Genomic DNA, 16444 nt, shown 5'->3' on the forward strand with positions numbered 1-16444 from the left:
CCACTCAAGTACGACGAGAACCACTTAATAGCTGCCAGATCGACACCCAAGTGTGACATCTTGCGCAAGATTATTTCATGATCAATGGTGTCCGAATGCTTTAGTGAGGTCAATAAGGACAACGCCGTTTAAGATATCATTGTCGATATTTACCGACCAAGTAAGTCGAATGACCTGCCATCAGCCTTTTAACAAAGGTGGCCTCGGAATTTTCAATTTCCAAATCAAAGGTGACTCCTTAAAGCTAGCCCCTCTAGTGTCTAATCTCTCTAACTCCGAATCAAAGCCTTTTACCTAACCAAATACTTACTGGGATTTAGGCTTGCTTCGTTTCGGCTGGAGTGGCATTTTGTTTGCGTCAATTCCACTCCGAGTTTGCATGACTCTACACCATATTACGAAAAATGTTTTTCGGCGCTTACCACTCTTCGCGGGATTGTGTCCCGCAAAGATCTAGAGTTGCAAGACTTTGATTTTACCTCTAAGAAATGCTATCAGGCCCTGTTAAGAGAGAATTCTGCTTCCCCGATTCTTCACCGTTTTTGGTCCCCCTTTCTTCCTATCGATTTCAAACTTGACAATCTCTGGAAATTGCCTCGAGATGACTTTTCTGAAAACTACAAGAATGATTTGTTGCGGTCAATTGTCCTACGGGCCATTAAAGTCCGCGATTCCCTAAAACATTGGGGCTATATCAATTCTGATAAATGTGCCTACTGCTCTCGAAAAGAAACAATTGATCATTGTTTTATTAATTGTTCCCGTGCCAAAAAAGCGTGGTCCCATTTTTCTCCTGTGATCTCCTCTCCCTTAGTAATTTCTTCCCCTCTTGTACTTCTATTTTCTTCTTTCAGTGGGCTCCAGCCAACCCAAAAAATGCGCGACTGGCCCGTTTCCTTATCAGAACGATCTTGTATGGCATTCGGAAGTTTCGTAGTAATGCTACTTTTCGCAGTAGAAAGGAAAATCCTGTGAGTATAATCCGTTATATCCTCAATGAAATTAAGAAGAGAATTCTCTGTGACCACTTTCGTCTCCTTTTATCTGACTTTAAAAATTTGTGGGAAGCTCCAGCACTGTGTCAAGTAGACAATACTACTATTAAAATTCTCGTGTAAATAATTAATAGTTGATTTAGTAACTAATTTAATAAATAGATTAAATTTTTAACAGTTAGTTCCTTTTAAGTTTCTTTAAATTATCCCTAGCATCACTACATTAGTTTATTAGTAGCATTAATATTGTATTACTAGAAAATTACATTTATTGAACAGACCATTAGCATCACTACATTAGTTAACACTAAATAGATAAATATTAGCTCTACCTCGTCTTCTTTGATTATTAACTAGCCTATTAGCCGTACTTTACATTTGCGGAATATTGATAATAATCTCATTAGCATATTATATTAACGACCATTATAGACTGAACTTTTCCGAACTACTTAGTTAGTTGGGGCCAAGCCCACGTGCGTTAGCATTTTTATTTTGTAACCTAGGTGGTTTGTTCTGAATAAACCCTTTTCAAAACTGAAAAAAACTGACTGCAGTTACATAGAGATATATACTTTATTAGACGTTTTGATGTGTAGTATCGCTGAGTATTTTTACGTGTTGTGCCGTAGTTTGACGAGCCAGTTGGACCCATGGGGCTCGCCAAAATACGCAAAAATACTCAGCGACACTGCAAAACAAAACTTCTATTAAAAAATTTATCATCCAATACGCCAAGCTGTTATTTCAGTGCGGGCGAATTTTGCGGATATTTCTGGAGTACACTTATCTTGCGATATTTGTACACGTTTCGCGCTTCATTGGTACTCTACGAAACACAGTTGGATAATAAATCCTTCTATGCTTACTCAGACCCTTGTATGCTCATTGATACTTTTGTATTTCAAGTTCCTTTGCTTTCTCTCTATCACTACGATCGCGCTTTTCACCATTTCTCTCCATTTTACCGACTAAACGCCTGGAAAAGGCTTCTTTATTATCAAACGAAAATTCATCGGCACAGGATTTCTTTTGGTGACCAGAGAAACACTACAATAAATATATACAATGAAAACCGAAAGAATACGAGATACATGTATAAGACAAACATTTGCAAGCAAGAGAGAAATCCTTCATAAAACCATTAAAATGTATTTGAAATACACACATATTTACATGTAGTTTTGCGAGTCTACTTTTCTAGTTCGTCAAATCACCGAATAGCGAACTAGTGATAGGAATACACTAACCGTTGAGGGGAAGGTGTGACCTTCAAATAACATTATTGAATAATTCTGAAGAGAAATGAAATGTAAAACGATTGGCAGCCAGCGGTGAATATTGTTTATAAGATTTAGGGAATCACTGAAATTGTTGACACTTACTTATTAAACGTGACTTATTGAACATCTTCGATCCAAAAAGTGAGGTTTATTTAACGAGTTGTCATCAGAATTTGTCCTACTTTCAGCTGAAAACAGTCTTACAGTGCAAGGTGAACTTGGCCACAAGAAAATGGAACTCATTGTCTGTCAACGAACTGCACTCTAACAGGTCTGTCAGGAATGGTAACCCCTCTCATAAACGGCTCCACATCCTCTGCCTCCGGTGGGTAAGAGATGTCAAACTGCTGCACGATTCTGGCTATCAACAGATGAAGTTCTAACTCGGCAATACGTCGACCGAGGCACATACGTGTGCCGAATCCAAATGGAAGGGAAGCGAAGGCTTCTGTTGCTTCGATCAAAGCACTATCTTTGCTTCGCAGCCATCTCTCTGGTTTAAAGGCTTCAGCGTCTTCAAAAATACTCTCATCTCGCCCCATTTGGTGAACAAGGAACTCAACTTGAGCAGTGCCCCCAGGAATATGGTAGCCTCCTAATACTATATCTTCTTTTGGTCTTCTCGGAACGGCGGATAGAACAGGGTATAGGCGGAGGGTCTCTCGTAAGCAGGCCTTCAGGTATGGCATTCGAGCGAGAGTTTCCGGCGTTGCAAAGGTTGAATTTCCTACCACTGAGAGCACTTCCTGTCGAAGAATTTTCTGTTTCTCCGGGTTTTTGGCCAACATATAGAGAACCCATTGCATCGTATTGGACGTAGTATCAACTCCGGCAAACAGGACGTCGATTACGCTCGCCAACAGGTCATCCTTCGTCAGCTTTCCGCTCGACAGGAGGAACTCAAAGAAGCCAGCTCTGTCACGCTCGGTTTCCTTTGATGGTTTGCGTGACTTTTCTTCCAGTTCCTTGATTCGTCTACCGATAAATAGTTCGGCGTAATCGTACATCGTGTCGAAATTATCGAAAAATTTTTTAAATGTGTGTGTCTCGTAGATCCTGTAGAACCAAACAGGTAGTAAGCCAACCTCTACTGCAACCGCCAGAAAATCTCCGACAGCTGTTATGAAGGTCTGTGCCTCTTTGTTTACGTCCTCCTCAAGACAACCAAACCTTTTGTCAAACAACATCTCTGCCACGGACTCAAACGACCATTTGAAAAGTTCATTATCGAGTACACAGACTTCGTTCCCTTTCTCTGACCCTCTGGGCTCTCGAACTGATCGTAGTCGGTGAATAAAATCACTGATGATTTCATTGAAACCCGGAGAATAGTCGGCGACTTCTTTCGGTCGCAGCATTCGTTTGCTCAGGACGCTTCGTAACTCGTACCATTCTGCACCATCGGCAAAAAAAACACCAGGAATTTACTTTCTTTTTTCTCGGTAGAAGTTCAGAGACGGAAAGTCCAGTCTTTCTGGATATTTGGGTTCCGTTCGGAGTAACTTTGCAACATCGACAGGATCAGATAAACTAATAATATCGACGCCTGGCACTTTGTTGCGGAATACTTTCCCATATTTCTTGACATTTTCTGCTTGGATGTCATAAAATCGCTTTCCAAGGGGCTGGCCTTTCCTTCCCACGAAGAACGTCCAAACTGTTCCGAAAACAGGGATACAGAGCGGACCTGGGATTTCTGAAAAAGGTTTTGGTTTTGGTACATCTTCGACTGAAATGGACGAAAGAGAACTCATCGACGTCGATGGCACGAAACCACGGAGACCATGGTGTTGTTTACGCATGAAACGAATGGTTCGACCAGATGAGACAACGAGAGAGTGTGCAGTTTTCGTTTAAACAGTAAACGCCATTTTAAAGAACTTCAGCTAATCCAGGAAATGAATGATTCGCACGGTTTCGATTTCGATGTCTCACATGACCTTGACAACTATGGTTAGCCAAATGTTGGAAAATTCAACAACTTGCATATTTATATTTAACAACTTATATTTATGCTCAACAGAATATATTTTTATTCAGCAGTTTACAGTTATATTCAACATTTTATATTTGTGTTCAACGACACGTATTTTCTTTTCATATTCAACCAAAATTATTTTCATTCAACAACAATATTTATCCAACTTCAATAACTATCTTTATTTTACTCAACAAAATTAATTGTTCAACTCCAGTCCAAACTTTTTACTCAACAAAAAACAATTATTCAACTTCTACCATGCATAGTTATTTAATGACATACCTTCTATTATGACTAAGTGTTTGAAAGTTCCCGGACATTCAAAATATCGTCATTCAACAAAATTCCCCGCCCCTACCCCCGAACTACCCCCAAACATGAAACCCATTCCCTTCCATGATACGAAGATCATGGACTGGAACCCGATCATTCAATTTGCGCCAAAAATCACTGAAAATGGCAGCCATAACACTGAACGAAGATTCATTCTTCAATTGCTTTGAGGATATGAGCTTGTTAAGTGTTTGAGAAGAGGGAGAAGAGAGTATTTCCCGACCATTTATAGAGAGGGCGATCAGTGGTAAAATTTGTCGAGAACGTGTTACTGATTGCAAACGAGTGCAAAGGAGAGTTGACTGAGGTTGCTACTAATTTAAGGGTTTTTTTCCACAGTTGGTGCCGAAAACTGACAGAACTGGGGTTAAGGAATACTCCAAACCGTACTCACTTAGCAGTATATCTGGTACTTAATTTGGTCACTTAATTCATCTGGATATTTGAGATACTCTCTAACTATCGCTGGTGTCAGCTCAACAGGGTTAAAGGTGAACACACTCTCAAACAAAAGTGGGTGCTTTGACATCTCATCAAGAGCACCAAGGGTAATCAATCCTTTTCTCAACTGATCCAAAGCCATTTTACGTTTTGAAATGACCTCATACATGACCATTGATTGGATCATTTTCCCTTTGGTAGACATCTGAAATAAAATAATGTATTAACAGCAATGCCCGAATAGAATGGTCGGGAAATACTGTCTTCTCCCTCTTCAAAAACATTTAACAAGCTTATAACATCCTCAAAGTAATTGAAGAATGAGTCTTCGTCCAGTGTTATGGCTGCCATTTTGATTCTTGGCGCAAATTGAATGATCGGGTTCCAGTCCATGATCTTCGTATCATGGAAGGGAATGGGTTTCATGTTTGGGGGTAGTTCGGGGGTAGGGGCGGGGAATTTTGTTGAATGACGATATTTTGAATGTCCGGGAACTTTCAAAGACTTAGTCATAATAGAAGGTATGTCATTAAATAACTATGCATGGTGGAAGTTGAACAATCATTTTTGTTGGGTAAAAAGTTTGGACTGAAGTTGAACAATTAATTTTGTTGAGTAAAATAAATATAGCTATTGAAGTTGAATAAATATTGTTGTTGAATGAAAATAATTTTGGTTGAATATGAAAAGAAAATGCGTGTCGTTGGACATCAATATAAAATGTTGGATGTAACTGTAAACTGTTGAATAAAAATATATTTTGTTGCGCATAAATATAAGTTATTGAATATAAATATGCAAGTGGTTGAGTTTTGCAACATTTGGCTAACCATAGACAACGAGGGAACAATTCACCTTGATAAAAACAACAACAAAAATTCGTGACGTAATGATGACGCGACTTCATGGTTTGTTAGCCAATCAGAGGCGAGTATGTAAGAAACGAGGAAATCCTTATGTTTAGCAGAGTGCCTTCGTGTATCGACCGAGTGAAGTTGTGCGCTTCATGATCATCATAGTTAATAGAGTCCCCTCTATTAACTATGGTGATCATTTGTAATTTTTTCTAATGAGAGATGTCTGTTACTATTAGAATAACGTCTAGTTGTGAATGTACTAGCGTTTGTTTTTCAGTAACCAGCTGTTAAAAAGCCTTCAGCGATGCCGCTTGCTGCGAAGAGAACTAATCTGATCAAGTTTGTGAGCGAGGTTATTCATCCGTAGTTTTGAGAAACTGGAGTGTGTTATCGGTGGGAAAGTAAAACACTTGGGTGATTATCTAAAACTGCGTACGTTACAGCGAATATTTGAACGCCGAGTGATTTCGAACGTCAGTGGTATCGAAAAATTACCTTGAACGACAGACGATTGCGTTACGTCTGTTTTTCAAATGGTTTCGTTTGAATACTCACAATGTTCGTTTAAAGCCCTGATTTCGACTAGAAACAAAAAGAGAATATTACATAAAAAATGTCATGGAAAATAAAAGATTCACTTGCGTTCAGTTTCGATGGTCTTGGTGAAACATTCGGCCATCTGAATAAACTTTGAGAGTTAAAACCACGTGTACATTACGATACACTGCACCAAATCAGCTTTCATTTCACTGGTCAGAGTTAAATTTTTGAGGACTTCAAGTTAAGCATGATATGAGAGCCTTAAGTTTATATTGCTAAATATCTTCTGCTTGAAAGGTGTCACACTAGAACTTGTAGCCTGCGGCGCAGGCGTAATTTGGGAGGCGAGTGCTCATAACCTGCTTGGACGGAGGCGGTAGTTCCTGTTTTTTGAAAGCACGAAGTGCAGCACGGCGAGTATTCGGTCAGCATATCGGACCAAAAAATCTTCTACCCGTCCATTATGGCGACCTAATATTAGCCGTGCTGAATCTTGCGCTTAAAAATACAAACTACCGCCTGCAAACAGGCTAAAGTGCTCAGTGCTCTTTGAGTTTTACTGCAGAAGGCTGGGGAGAGTTGGGAGAGTCGGGAAAGCCTTCTAGTGGTGCTACTTACTGGCTTTCACGAGAATAATCACACACCAGGGTTTGACTCACAGTCTTAATTAAAGTAAAACCTCTTGGGACCGAAGAATAAACGGTGGCGAATGAAAGAGCAGCTAAGTTTCCTTCGCGTAAATGTGAACGGTGTTATCCGCAGAGGTTAATTAAAGGAAGACTCACCTTCTACAGCAGAATAACCAGTCCCACATGAAAGGGCTTCTCTGTAGCTTTCATTTAAATGGTCAAACAATAAAAGGTTCTAGTTTAAACAAAGAGCCTAACCCTGCAGGAGACGGGCCCTCCATTTATTCGTCCCTATCCCAGAAGACTAGAATATTTAACCGTTTCTTGATGTTTTAGAAAGGTAGCATATTCTTCTTAATTATTTTAAGACCTTTAGTGTTGGTCCTGCCGAAGCTCGAACCCTCGAGGTAATGGTGGAGGCTGTTGAAAGAAATTTCCCAAAAATTTCCTGAAACTATGTTCTGTGCCCTTGGTCCTTGATCTTGCCAGCTGTTGGTCCGCTGCTGCAAAAGAATTGGTTTCCAACTTGGAAATTTGCGGGTGGGTTTTGCGACTGACCTCTCGACTGGGTTGCCGCAGCTTACTGCGGTCTTAAGTTTGTTTCAGGGTTTATGTTAAAATTCCCACTGTTTTTATCTACCATTCCTTGAGGATTTCTCCCTGTTGCTGAAAAATGTTATGCAGTTCATTCCATTTTGTCTTTTTCTTTTTGCTGCGGCTAAGTTTATGTTGGAACGCGCCCAGCCCATGCTCCACACTGACGCTCATGCGCTGTTAATAACCGGAAGTTTGCATCGTGTTCTGTGACTTCGAATCTTGTTTCTGAGGTACTTCAACAGAATCCGACACCTGTGAGCTTGGTTGAGCTCCTTCTCCTTTATCAGGAGTTGAATCCGCTTGGATATCCACGTCTTCTCCGAATTCCAAAGCACTGAAGTCGCCAGTTTTTGACGGAGGGGTAGCACTGGAAGAGTCTTGAGGCATTTCAGTGTCTTCACTAAAGATAGAGAATGCCTGAGAAAAGGGCGGAGTTCTGGATTCAGAAGGAGACAGGGACCTGGAGGAGTCTTCCAAACTCTTCATTATGGCATGTAATTTTCCTGAAGAACCGATATTCTCAATAGGAGTCCTACAAGAATACAAGCAGAAATCAGATCACAGATTCAAAGACCATTAATACAGAAACTTTCAACTGAATGTCAAAAGTAACCCGGGATTGCATTGCTTTTGCCTTACTCCGCTGTGATTGGTCCAAACAACTCGCGTCACTGTCTCGACCAATCAGATGCAAAACCAAAATCAAGCACGACTTGGTCGCCCGCGTTTTCCCACGCCTTAGGCGGTTTGCTTGTTTTTGTTCTGAGTTCTCATTGGCTCTTCGGAATTTTTTTCTGTCTTCTGACTGGCCGTTACGATTATACTTTGGTTTTGGTTGAACGACACTCAATTTAAAAACGCACTAACAATGGAAAACCATTATCTCTAAGCCTGGAAAGTACCAAATTTCATCCTTTCAATTTAGAAATTCTGAAAACCTGTTTTTTTTTTATGATCAATGTTTACTTTATAAGAATCTTCTCTTACCTGGCATGATCACCGTCACCACTTCCTGCAAAAGAAAATCAAATCAGCCAAATCAATCTCGTGTTATAATCAATTTCTGAATAGTACACAATTATTTTGAAACAATATTCAGAGGTTTCGCGATAGGCATGGCAATGGAAATGAAAGGGTATGAGGTTCAAATTCCTCATGGAAGTCAATTTTTCGGTGGTCCCGAGCTCGTGACACGACAAATTACATCTGAAAAAACACCTTGTCGCACGCACGCGGTTTAAATAAAATTCACCCTCTGAAGGATATGTTTAACTATATCGGTTCCATGGTCAAAAACTGAACAATCAAGTTTATCATGAGATTTACCTGCTGGGCTGGCTGCGACTAACAATTCGGCAACACGGTCTTGCTTGGCCTGAACATAGAGGATCGGACGATCATGCAATCCAATGTTAAACATCAACAACACCAACCATTGAGACCATCTCCCAAATTGCAAAACTTAAAAGTAGCAACATTTCCGTGCAATGTGATACCACTCTAGCTAACTAAAAATAGACCCTTTTTAACTGAAACGGAGACTTTCACCCTCTCTCTATACGAAGACTTTTGAAAAGACACCAATTAATTGTTATCACAATCTCCCTCCACTTCTCCCGTAACCAGCCGTGAACATATCTTGTTCCGAAAAGTATCTGGTTGGCAAAAATGTCATCACCTTCAGCAAACTCCATGTTTTCAACAGCTCATTCGCCATCAGCACGATGCCGATTTTAGGCAATCGCTCGTCCTCAGACTTGAGGTCGTCTACTGAAAGGTTATGAGAAGACTTCTCAAAGTTCTCTGATAGCAGTTTGTTCTTCATGGCCCTGCTGTCTAGAGTCTTACCGACAACAAAACTGGCCACTTTTGCATCCAATGATTCATCATCTGACTGATCCTTGTCAGAGCTTTGCCGTTCAAATAGGGACACTGGGATATAATTAGCTTTCTTGTCCCCATTAATGGATTTGGATAACTGCTGGCTTTCCTCATCATTATCTTCTGTTCCTGCCGTACATTCTGAATCCGCCGGACTGTTGCCATGCGACTCCTATCCGCTGCTGGACCCTGCTTCGACGGTTGGACAGAATGATGACGCCCATTTCCTAACCACTTTTATTACCTTGCTGTCCTCGAGCTGGTTCTTTGTTGCAATAGGAAAGCATTTCATTGTCTCTAGCAACTAGAAATCAGAATATTTGAAAATAACAGTTTAGTTGTTCCTTGAAATAATAATAATAATAATAGGCTTTATTTATTGAGGGTGCATATAATAGTGTGAACTGATAAATTAATGGCCCTTAACAAAAAGAGTATATAAAAAACATTTGTATAAAACAGTTGACATTGAATAATACTATACATATAGCAAAAAAATATGACTCTATAAACACTCTTCAAGAATACTACTCCACAATCTTGCATTTGTGACTTCAAAGGTTCTTTCCCCCAAATATCATTATATATGTATATTATGCATGTTAATAGTTGCAACATTAACAAATCCTTGCTGTGTATACAATTCTTACAACACTAGTGTAGCAAATATGCTCTCTTGTTGAGCAATTTTCCTGCCCATGCATGATCACTTCTGCAATTCTCATGTACAGCTGTACTTAATACATCTAATAGGAGAGAGTACATATTGATCATCACCTCTAATTGAAGTTTCGTTTTCTTTCCTTCACCATCCACCATCCATCTCCAAAGCAGAGACAGTCCCTGATACCTGAGCTACCCTTTTAAACATAACTGGTCTGTGGTGTGCTATATAACAAAAAAAAAAACCAAAAAAACAATTAAAGAAACTTGCGAAGAAACAGCTCAAAATTATAGAATTGAATAAACCACAGCTATAAGCTGCAAAACGTTTTGATTGTATTCCTTTATCTGATAAATACTGGTCACTCCCAGTGTTTTGCCGTCATGTTCAGCGGGTCTGGGGTAGAATAGTCAGTTGAACAGACTCCACGTAAGAAACAGGTAACGAGATTTTATTGGCTGCCCGATATGACTAACGCATGACGTAGGCAAAAAAACACTCGAAGGACGAGAAGAGATTGTTAACTTTACTTTTAAAGCAGGACACTGAAGGCTATAGGTCGTGGTAAGTATTGTCTGTTAAAAGAACTGATTCACTTGCAATAATTTTTTACTGTTGCTTTGACAATATATGATATGATATGATTAATAACTTGGCATGGCGAAAGAAAATTCTGATATGTGAGATAAAAATTGAAAGAAAGTCATGAACGGCGAGGTCGGTTTGACGTTTCGAACTTCATCTTTTCCAGATCTTCTTTTTCAAATTTCCACCACTCAGGGTGAGGTTGAGGATATTTTAGTTAATCTGGACGCTAACAAGGCAACTGGTGTCGATGGCATCCCTGCAAGAATTTTGAAATCATGTGCCCGAGAGTTATCGATACCCCTGACCAAGTTGTTTAACCTGTCATTTAGTTTGGGTGTAGTCCCCATGACTAGGAAAAGAGCCAATGTTACACCAATTTTTAAAGACAATGCTAAGGAGAATGTTGGGAACTATAGATCCATTTCCCTACTATCGATCTTAGGAAAATGTCAGGAAAGAATTGTCCATCGTGCCATCTACTCTAGTCTCGCACCTTTTCTTACTGATTGGCAGCACAGCTTTGTGAAAGGGCGTTCCTGTTTAACCCAGCTGGTCCTCACTAACCATATGTGGAGCAAAGCGCTGGATGATGGTCTCCAGGTTGATGCTGTGTTTTTGGACTTTGCTAAGGCGTTCGATCGCGTAAACCATAAGATTCTTCTGCATAAACTGCGTAACTTTGCAATAGTAGGGTCACTGCTAGCCTGGTGTGGTGATTATTTATCGTGTCGTAAGCAGACAGTTGGGATGGATGGCAAAAGTTCTAGCTGGCTGAATATCACATCTGGCGTGCGCAGGAGTCCATTTTGGGCCCCTTGTTTTTTTTTTATTTTCATCAGTGATTTGCTTGAGGCAGTCCAAGAAAGCTCTGTGGCACTTTATGCAGATGACTGCAAGGTGTCTAGGGTGGTAAATTGTCCAAATGACCAACTGATGTTTCAAGACGATCTAGATAGTCTGTGCGCTTGGAGTCAACGGAACAGAATGACCTTCAATGTTAAGAAATGCAAGATGATGCGCATTACCCTGAAGAAACAACCATTTAAATCTAGCTTCACCCTAAACGGATCGGACATAGAAGAAGTTTATGAGTTTCGCGACCTAGGTTTGCTTATGAACCAACATCTTTCCTGGAACTCTCATGTTGATGCTATTACAAATAAAGCTAATAGAATCTTGGGCCTGCTAAGAAGAACCTGTAGAGGCTGGAAGGACACCGAAACTCTGAAGATGCTGTACTGCACGTTGGTTAGATCGCAAGTGGAATATGGAACAATTGTGTGGTCGCCACATACCAAGAAAGAAACACTGAAAAGCTTGAGCGCATACAGCGGAGGGGAAAAAAATTTATTATCGGAAAAAGGAATTTTACTTATGACGAGCGCCTGAAATGTCTCAATTTGCTTTCACTTGAAAAGAGACGTTATCTTTTTTATGTTACATTTTTGTATGGATGCTTAAATGGGGATGCTTTTCCGTTTTTGAGTTTTTATTCTCGGGACGATCCGTACAGATTTAGACATGTTAATGACTATTCCTTGAAGATGAATTTTGCGACAACGACTAATTTGAAATCCACTTATTTTAATAGAATTGTTGAAATGTGGAGTTCGATACCCTTAGATATTAGATTATCTCCTAGTCTTGCAGTTTTTAAGTCTAGAGTGAGGAAGTTTTTAAGTGAGGAACATTGACGTTTTTAATGTTTTTATTTTTGATCTAAAATTTTTCTGTCCCTCATTATATTTGACTTATTTAGATTAGCTACACGGTGATCTGTCTTGCATGGAGTGTTCCATTCTTTTACAGATTATCCTTATGGCTTTGTTTGTTTGTACATTTAGATTTATTTATTTGTCATCATTGCCATTAAATTATAATAAATAAATAAATAAATAAGTAAATAAATCTTGACCTACCAAACACTGAGTAAATTCGATGAATTGACTAGTATGTTAACCAGCATTGGATATGATGATTTCTTTAAAGCTACCTTCTCGGAGGATTATATTCCGTCATCCTCTGAGTTAGCCGAAGGGCTATCTGCTAACGCATCAATCTCGAGCATGATTCCGACCGTTGCGCGGAAATTTTTAATACCAAATGTCCATTACAAAAGCTTAACGGAAAATCATCTTGTTCCCTCCACTGAAGGAAAATTAAAAGGAGACGGATATTTGTTACCCTTCTTTTCAAGCACCATCTGATGTACATACATGTATTTCGGTTTTGCACGTCCAATCTTTTTTTATCGATGATGGATTTGAGCATGCAAAAATGAAACAATTTACTTTTTTTACAGGTAACATCCGGTCTCAGTACATACTGTTTTGCAAGAACTGTTGGATTTTTATCACAAAATCACATTTAAGACTTGTTACAGCGCAATTAGAGCCTCTATCTTGTAACGGTAAGCTATCTGTGCGTGACGATCCACTCTTCATGAGCTATTCATTTTCCACTTACGGTGGCTGACAAAGTTGGTAAATAAGAGAAAAGGCTTTGTTTGATCAGTGTTGTACTCCTTGCAGACAGTACATTACTATCTACGTTTATTTCTTTGGGATATTAATCTAATTAAACGGTAATATTGTAAGAATTACGTGATTGGAAGATCAAGAGGCTTCGTGCAAGTGATGATCAACAAATGATACCTCTTTTAGGGAGGGGAGAGAAAGGGGGATAACGACCCTAAATGAATTTGACTTAAAAAGACTGCATTCTCATCAGGTCCAATTTATTTTTGTTTAGTCTTTCTGCATCTTATCGAAAATTCCTTTAAAGAACGGGTTATTTTTCTCCTTTTGCTGCCAGAAAAATCTGATTTCTCGGAAGTTACTTTGAGGTTTCACTTTCCCAGGCTGTCATAAACTTTTAAAATCGGATGAGCGGCGTTTTGGGAATGAGGGATTTTCTGATAACTCGGCCGAGTAAAAGATTGTTTTCTGTGTTCCATCATAACACTTACAAAATTCATGTACCGTCAAATTCCTTAGGGGTGGGCAGGTTTTCTCGAATGTGGGATTGGTCAGGCGTTCAAAAACATTGTCTTATAACAGCATCCCAGTATTAGGAGAAAAGTGGAATGTGTTCTTCACATGACATCGTGATTTGTGGGGGAGGTGGTTACACCAAACACCGCTTAATACAGGTTCGACTGAACGGAAAACTGAAAATCGCGATCAAAGGTATTCAACAAAAACAGTGAAAACAGGAACTGATAAATTATCAGATAATGATGAAAGGAGTTGATCTTTTTTATTCTAAACTGATGCATGATGTACGGGCCGTTAATATGAATACAACAGAACTGAGAAAAAGCGATTTTAGAGTTTATCATCACGCGAACACTCAACGGAAGATTGCGCCGGTCGAAATCCTTTGTTTTCGCTTGACGCCATAAATTCCAAAAATTAAAAATATTACGGAATACAAGAGCATTGACGGTTTACCTAGAAAGGAAAAGACCTTTGAAAAATGAAACTTTTTGCTACTCGTTAACATGACCTCCAATGCTATTCCTAGATATCAAAATGGCGGACCGAGAAAGCTATCTTGAATGTATAAAAATGATGGTTTCAAGTGACTGTTGTCTCTTGATCATTTTCAGTACGCAATTGGTATCTTATCGTTTTTTAAGGCGAAAAGAAAAAATATACGTTTTCCGTATGGTAATCATATTTGCAGTCTAGCGTTGAAAGGGACCAACATTAGCCTCCACAAACTACACTCAGTAATTTTTTTGGGCGAATATCTTATCGTCGGAAAATATTTGACTCTGACAAAAGACTCAGGCAGGTTCTTATTTCTCAATGTCCTAAATTATCTCAACGATTCTTGGCCTCAAGCTAATTCAATGGGCTTGCTTTCAGTTTGAGGGCGTGACAAGGAAGAGCAAAAATGTCCTTTTGATGATTTTCCAAATTTTTTACTTTGGAAATTTTTTCTTCTTTTCCAGGTGAAAAGTTGACCTCCATCACAGGATCGTAAACAAGTTGCTATGCCTTCATAAAAACGAACAAGGAACGTTTCTAACGTTAGAAGGTGAGTTGTACCGGTGCTGTTTTCAAGATAAAGTTAACATAATTATACCGTTGAGAAAGCTACAGGAAAAAATTCAGAAAGAATAAATACATTTTCAGAGTACAAAAAGAAAAAATTTGTCCATGGAACGAGATATAAAAAGAAATAAGGATGGTTTTTTTTCATTATGATACCCTAAAATTAATTAATAATAGGAATCTAATTGTTTTCTACAACAAAGAAGCTCTGAAAACAGTAAAGTCAACTCTATTTCTTTCCTCCGATAGATCATGAGTAAGAACCAATCAAAATCGGTGTAAGATTCATTTTATCATATAGATAACTACTTTTTTGATGGGTCTGGAATGGAAACTTCTTGTCGCAAATCGTCTCCTCTGATTTTAAGAATACTTTTCATGCTTAGAACGGAACTAACCAGGTTCAATTGAGCACCAACCAAAAAAGGATATGAAATTTCAGCTCCCTTTTGTTGTTAGGGCTCTTTGTTGAGAGATTGCGACAATTGCAATATCTGTCGGAAATTGAAAACAATAATAAGCGCCCACTGAAACAACATCGGGTAGTCACAGACATGGCTGAAATATAAAATCTCCTTTTTACCTAGTATTGCTATCGAAAAGACAAAGCAAAACAAAACAAAAGCAGCAATGAGGACAAAATCTCTCAAATTTCCTATCTCGTTTCAAATGTAAGATTTCAATTACTGTGATCTACCTACCGATCAGCACATATTGAGAAATTGAAAAGAGAATCACATTTGAAATATAAGTTGTGTCGCCCGAAACTTTTAGTCATGTCCGATTTTTATTACATGTAAAAACACAACAATGGAAAATTAAGACAAAGCCCTGAAGCTACCAATCGATTGGACAACTCTTCTGGTGCATTTCCTTACGTCACCGGACTTTCCACAGTGAGATTTCGCTGTAAATACTGCCTGATTCAAGCGTTACGTTCAGTTTCGAACTTAAGACCTTCTCTATTCCTGTTAGAATCTCATGTCTTTAGACCGAAAGGAAGCTTCGTCGAGCAATACTATTAATCATTAATTAATTAAAGTTTGAATCGCTTATCTGTGGTAAATGAAGTTTTTTTTTATTTCAAATGACAACCAAGAAGATCAACATGGACAGCAGAGAAGTTCTAATTACCGTTTACATGGGTTTGACAATCGCACTCTTCCTTCTCAACACAAGTCGTGGGTTACAAGCCGTCGATTTATGTATAGAATGCTTGAGAGTACTAAACAATAAGGCGTTAAACATCAATAGTTCATTGGCAAACTTGATGTTCGGAGGCATTTACAATATAATGCTCCATGCTTACCATGTCATGGGAGATTACAAAAGTGAAGAAGTATGTCTCAGGAAACTTCTCCTGTACCACTCTGATGACACTAAAAAAAGGGTGGGTTAATTTAAGGCTGGCAGAAACACTTCACGCACAAAGTAAGTTTATACAGGCCAGGACATTCTATGAGCAAGCAATAAAAATTATGGAATCAATTGGCGACAGAAAAGGCAAAGCACAATGTTACGGTAACCTGGGAGTGTTATTCCAATTACTTGGTCAATATGACAAGGCCCGAGAATATCAGGAGAAAGCACTCGC

General features: G+C 39.0%; 2 protein-coding genes across 2 annotated transcripts; both read right to left on the reverse strand.

The window, feature by feature from the left end:
- Window positions 1-1957: 1957 nt before the first annotated feature.
- On the reverse strand, window positions 1958-4002 carry LOC148717118 (sterol 26-hydroxylase, mitochondrial-like). Its single transcript, XM_088744751.1, has one exon. The coding sequence runs from the start codon at window positions 3634-3636 to the stop codon at window positions 2518-2520; it is 1119 nt and encodes a 372-aa protein (XP_088600877.1). The 5' UTR covers window positions 3637-4002; the 3' UTR covers window positions 1958-2517.
- Window positions 4003-7752: 3750 nt separating this feature from the next.
- Window positions 7753-9498, reverse strand: LOC148717119 (uncharacterized). The gene is made up of 3 exons (XM_088744752.1): window positions 8983-9498; window positions 8644-8668; window positions 7753-8188 (listed from the first exon to the last, which is right to left on the reverse strand). The coding sequence occupies exons 1-3, from the start codon at window positions 9074-9076 to the stop codon at window positions 7834-7836; spliced, it is 474 nt and encodes a 157-aa protein (XP_088600878.1). The 5' UTR covers window positions 9077-9498; the 3' UTR covers window positions 7753-7833.
- Window positions 9499-16444: the final 6946 nt, after the last annotated feature.

This window comes from Stylophora pistillata, chromosome 14 (assembly GCF_964205215.1).
Source record: "Stylophora pistillata chromosome 14, jaStyPist1.2, whole genome shotgun sequence".
Classification (NCBI taxonomy): domain Eukaryota; kingdom Metazoa; phylum Cnidaria; class Anthozoa; order Scleractinia; family Pocilloporidae; genus Stylophora; species Stylophora pistillata.

Bases quoted from the DNA above. Each gene is read 5' to 3' on its own strand.
- LOC148717118 (XM_088744751.1), bottom strand. From the start codon at position 3,636: ATGCTGCGACCGAAAGAAGTCGCCGACTATTCTCCGGGTTTCAATGAA.
- LOC148717119 (XM_088744752.1), bottom strand. From the start codon at position 9,076: ATGTTTAACATTGGATTGCATGATCGTCCGATCCTCTATGTTCAGGCC. The intron at 8,669-8,982 runs GTAAATCTCATG...TTTCTTTTGCAG, and splicing joins AGTCGCAGCCAGCCCAGCAG to GAAGTGGTGACGGTGATCAT. The intron at 8,189-8,643 runs GTAAGAGAAGAT...GTATTCTTGTAG, and splicing joins GGTGACGGTGATCATGCCAG to GACTCCTATTGAGAATATCG.